Source organism: Equus asinus, chromosome 2 (genome assembly GCF_041296235.1).
Source record: "Equus asinus isolate D_3611 breed Donkey chromosome 2, EquAss-T2T_v2, whole genome shotgun sequence".
Classification (NCBI taxonomy): Eukaryota; Metazoa; Chordata; class Mammalia; order Perissodactyla; family Equidae; genus Equus; species Equus asinus.
This window is the reverse complement of record NC_091791.1, coordinates 155126894-155132099: the sequence shown is the minus strand read 5'-3', so window position 1 is coordinate 155132099 and position 5206 is coordinate 155126894. Positions and strand designations below refer to the sequence as shown.

At 58.3% G+C, this 5206-nt stretch overlaps 1 protein-coding gene across 1 annotated transcript; it reads left to right on the top strand.

Moving 5' to 3' along the window:
* The first annotated feature begins 2430 nt into the window (after window positions 1-2430).
* On the top strand, window positions 2431-4614 carry CHST14 (carbohydrate sulfotransferase 14). The gene has a single exon (XM_014840753.3). It carries the CDS (start codon window positions 2681-2683, stop codon window positions 3809-3811), a length of 1131 nt encoding a protein of 376 aa, XP_014696239.3. The 5' UTR covers window positions 2431-2680; the 3' UTR covers window positions 3812-4614.
* The last annotated feature ends 592 nt before the right edge of the window (window positions 4615-5206 follow it).

The window sequence follows — 5206 nt, the reverse complement described above, 5'->3', positions numbered from 1 at the left end:
TCATTTCCTGTGTGTCCTGTCGTCTTTGTGTGTGGTGCAAGGGGTTCACCACTCTATTTTGGGGATCCCTCTTAACCCTTACAGTGCAGGGGCTCACTGAGGCAGTAAGCAGAGAGGGCAGGAAAAATCAGAGGGAGGAGGAGAGGCGGCGGGAGTGGGAGCTTATAGTTGACTTCCTGGCATCGTGGTGGCCAGAGCCACCTGCCTGGACTGTGAAATCCTTGGCTTGCCAGCCCTCCCCTGGTCACTGACCTAGGAGCTGGTCGCTGAGTAGGTGCATGGTGAGGCTATCATCTTGTCACCTTGGGTCATGCTCTTGGAACTGGCTAGCAAAAACTGTCCCAGGGCCTCATATCTAGCAACTGGCACTCCTTGCTGAGGGAGTGAAGACCATTTCATGGGGCCAAGGGTTTGTGACTGCCTGGACCCCAGCTCACACCAGCCCCAGCCACAAAGCCTCTGTTGACTGTGCTCAAGGTGGGGCAATTCTAAGGCCATGGGGACTCCTAGGAGGCAAAGCATGGCTGCTCTACCCTCTTCTGCATCTTGGTAAGGAAATCTGGGCAGGTGCGTTTCCACTGAGGCTTTCAGTGGCATGAACACCACCATGGACTATAGCACTGCCATCAGTGTGCTGCCCACAGGAGTCCCATGATATGGGTTATATCCTATTATTTTACAGACAGGAAACTGGTGTGGAGACAAGTACCTTGCCCAAGGATTCCCCCCCACTAAGTGGCTGTTCCTGCACTCAGACTCCTTCTCTGTGACTGCTAACGCAGAAAACTGTTCAGAGAAATGAGTGCATGTGGCCAAGTTATCAAAAACTTTTCAAAGGTTTTTTTTTCCCTTTCCTAGTACAAAAGATGTACTTACTGTTTAAAACAAACAAACGAAAGATTTCAGTAGAAAATAATTCCACCACCAGCAGTCTACCTTCAGTGCTATTGGAGGCAGGAAGCAGTTGGGTGAAGGCTGAACCTTAACGCTAATTTCTCTAGCAGTGAACGGTGCATCCTGAGGTGCACCCCAGCATTCAGACAGTGGAATGCAGGGAGCCTACTCTAAGGAGCTGGAAGGCCTCCAGGGTTTCCATTCCTTCCTCTTGCTCATCCTTTGTGCTCTCACATTACAAGGATGGGGCTTGGAGGAAACCCATGAGCCCTCTAGCTTCGGCTCATCCCTCAGAGCCCCTCATCCTTTCTGAATTCATCTGATCAGTGGTAGCTCCACTCTCCCACTAGACTCAAAGCCTCTGGCATCTTCTCCTATTTCATCACTCCCTGGGGTCAGCTGCTTCCTCTCTTCCCACCCTTCCATGTTTGTACTCCATTAATCTCTGAAGGATCATAATTAGGAACTTAGGTTTTAGAATCAGACCGATCCAGAGAGAGTCTCAGCTTCCCTGAGCCTCTGTTTCTTCAGCTGTACCGTGCGATTGCCCATAGTACCTACCTCCCAGGATGTTAGTCACAGGGTGACTGTAACAACTGAAGGAGAGAATACAAGACACTGAACAGACACCTGCCTTGGTAACTGTGGACTCTGATCGCATAACTACTCTGCTTCAGAGCCTCACTGGCTCCCACACATAACAGGGTGAGGTCTGGATGCTTAGCTAGGTGCCCAGTTCAGGTGGGCACAGGCATTCCCATAGCTGCCTCTAGCCTACGTCACTGGCTGTTGAGCACATGTTTGGCTCCAGGCAAAGAAGGCTCCTGCTTTGTGCCCCCAGCCCCTCACCCTTCAAAACGTGTGCTGGCCACACCAGTGGTCACAAGGCACCGACCTGTCATTGGCCTCTCACCAGAGAGTGTCCCAGGTATCCCACCTCTCCAGACCTGGGGAAGGGAAGGCAGATGAGGGGAGAAGATTCCATTTCCAGACATTTCAGCATTACCCAGTGGATAAACACCGTAATCCACCACGTACTGTTAAATCTAAGGGTCACCATGGAGATGAGCCATTGGTCAGTGCTCGACAGTCTTGTTCCTCTTTACTGGAGCGGGCAGGACAGGGTGGGCAGGGGGAGCACACTGGGGACTCTGCTTCCAGCGAGAGAGACGGGCCTCTCCAAAGTTTGGACTCGCAGAGAGCTCTGCTGGGGGCCCCCGCCGCGGGAGGAAGGGCTCGGCCAGGCCGGAGCGAGCGGCAGGGTGTTGGGCGCAGGCCCTCTCCATCCAGCTCCCTGAGGGCACGCGCTGCGCAAGAGAGGGCGCCGCGGCCCGGGTCTTTTCTGCCTTCAGAGCCTTGCGAGCTTTTGTCCCCGAAGCCCGGAGGACTAGGGCGGCCCTGGTTCAGGCGCCCTCTCCCGGGTAGGGGTCTGCACGCTCCCTGGTAGCCCGCTCCCTGCGGGGACGCCCGCCCCTCTCCCCGCCCCCGGCCTGGGCCCGCCCCCGCGCCTGTGTCACGGCGGGGCTGGGGGCGGAGAGCTGCCGGGCGGGACATCCGGCCCTGGTCCCTCGCCGCGCCCGCCCGCCCGCCGCCCGCCGCCCGCTCCGGCGCCGCAGCCCGGGAGCCGGCCACCCCCGCGCGCGCCAACCCTCCCGCCCGCGCTCCCCTCTTCGACCCCCGCCCGGCGCTGCGGGTCCAACCCTCGGCTCCCGCCCCCAGCCCGAGCCCGCCTCCCGGGCGGCCCTCGGATCGGGCTGCCCGCGCAGGCCCCCACCCCGGGAGCACCATGTTCCCCCGCCCGCTGACCCCGCTGGCAGCCCCAAATGGCGCCGAGCCCCTGGGCCGGGCGCTGAGGCGGCCCCCACTGGGCAGGGCCCGGGCGGGGCTGGGGGGGCCGCCCCTGCTGCTGCCGTCCATGCTGATGTTCGCGGTGATCGTGGCCTCCAGCGGGCTGCTGCTCATGATCGAGCGGGGCATCCTGGCCGAGATGAAGCCCCTTCCCCTGCACCCTCCAAATCGCGAGGGTGTGGCCTGGCGCGGGACAGTCCTCAGGCCTGGGAGGCTGTCCCTGGATGCTGGGGACTCGGACTTGCAGGTGAGGCAGGACGTCCGGAATCGGACCTTGCGGGCAGTGTGCGGACAACCAGGCATGCCGCGGGACCCCTGGGACTTGCCAGTGGGGCAGCGGCGCACCCTGCTACGCCACATCCTCGTGAGTGACCGCTACCGCTTCCTGTACTGCTACGTCCCCAAGGTGGCTTGCTCTAACTGGAAGCGGGTGCTGAAGGTGCTGGCCGGCGTCCTGGACAGCGTGGACGTCCGCCTCAAGATGGACCACCGCAATGATCTGGTGTTCCTAGCAGACCTGCGGCCTGAGGAGATTCGCTACCGCCTGCAGCACTACTTCAAGTTCCTGTTTGTGCGGGACCCCTTGGAGCGCCTCCTCTCTGCTTACCGCAACAAGTTTGGCGAGATCCGAGAGTACCAACAGCGCTATGGCGCTGAGATCGTGCGGCGGTACAGGGCTGGAGCGGGCCCCAGCCCCGCAGGGGATGATGTCACCTTCCCGGAGTTTCTGAGATACCTGGTGGACGAGGACCCTGAGCGCATGAATGAGCATTGGATGCCCGTGTACCACCTGTGCCAGCCTTGTGCGGTGCGCTATGACTTTGTAGGCTCCTATGAGAGGCTGGAGGCTGATGCCAACCAGGTGCTGGAGTGGGTGCAGGCACCGCCCCATGTGCGATTCCCAGCTCGCCAGTCCTGGTACCGGCCGGCCAGCCCTGAAAGCCTGCACTACCACCTGTGCAGTGCTCCCCGGGCCCTGCTGCAGGACGTGCTACCTAAGTACATCCTGGACTTCTCCCTCTTCGCTTACCCACTGCCTAATGTCACCAGGGAGGCCTGCCACCAATGACCATGGGTATGGGCCAGCAGCTGTTGGAGACTGATTTCGACAATGCCAGCTTCTTGGGCCGCTGCCTGCCATCCAGAGAAACCTTGGCTCTGGGGTCTGGGGCTTCTCCAGATGCCTAGATGCCAGGGAGTTCCTCGTCTAAGGTGGGTGCCCACAGTGGCTCAGTGAACAGGATTGGACAGGAGGCCTGGTGTCCCCACTGAGGGGATTCCTTGGGGGCCAGTGTGATCCTTCTTGCCCTGGCGGGGCCAGACACCAGTTTGCCAGTGAAGCAACAAACACATCTGTTCTAAAGACCGACTCCAGGCCCCTGGCTGCAGGGATTATGCCGTCCACGTGGTCCACCTTAATTTAAGCTGGGGCCAAACCCAGAGGTGGCACCAATCAGGAGCACAGCCAGAGCCGGGAGCCCTATGGTTCTGACTGCCCATTCATCCACTCTGTGTGCCTAAGGGCTGGAGTCACAAGTGCCTTATCAATGACTTCTGTGCCTTTCTGCTTCAGACTGAGAATTTCCTACACTTGACAAGTAAAGACCCATTTTTCCAAGGACAGGAAAACTGTCAGGGCCCTTGCCTGGTAGCTCCAGGACCCGGCCCACAGGCATCCAAAGACCCCTGCACCTAGCCTCTTCTTGGGGTTCTGGGCACCTCCTCCCTTCCCTCAAGGTTGTGACTGGTTGGTGTATCTGGTTACCAGTTTTCTGACGCATTTATTTAAAATTTGTACTTTTTGATAGAACCCTTGTGAAGCCTTTGTTTTATTAATAGCTGAATTTTTAATAAAGCTGTTTTGTGTACAAAGTCAGCGTCTCTGTCTCTGATTCTCCCTCTGAGCTCCTGTGGGTCCAGCAAGTCTCCGTGTCTGTCTTCCCAGGTAAGGAGCGGGAGCTTCAGGGAGAGAAAGTGAGACAAAGAGAAAGAAAGACAAAGGGTAACTTGCTTAGGCCGGTCCGGTGGGCCATTGCCGGGCCATGGAGCCTTTGGGGGCTTCCCATAGGCCGTGCCAGATCACAGACTCAGCTTCTAGGATGCCACCAATGGACCAGCCCCTTTAGGAATGGCCCCAGGTCCATAGCACACCTACAGGGATTATTCCCGAAGCAGGGGGCCGGGATGAGACATCAACTCCTTCTCCTCCTAGGCAGGAATACTTCTTGATTGAGGAGGCCCCCAGATGAAAAAGGAGGTCATCATGTGAGCAAGGGAGGTTATTCCTGGCATTGAGAATTACAAGGAAGGCAGGGAAGCTGAGCGAGGGACAGGTTCTTGCCAACTTAGTTCCAGAAGAAGTTGTGGGCTATGTGGGAGGAATAGGGTCAGGGCAGTAGAGGATAGGCCTCAATGTGACCTGTTCCCCCACTGCTCTTCTGAGATCCCAGGCCCACCAGGGGAT

Excerpts from the sequence above, each read along its gene's own strand:
- CHST14 (XM_014840753.3), top strand. The coding sequence starts at position 2,681 with ATGTTCCCCCGCCCGCTGACCCCGCTGGCAGCCCCAAATGGCGCCGAG.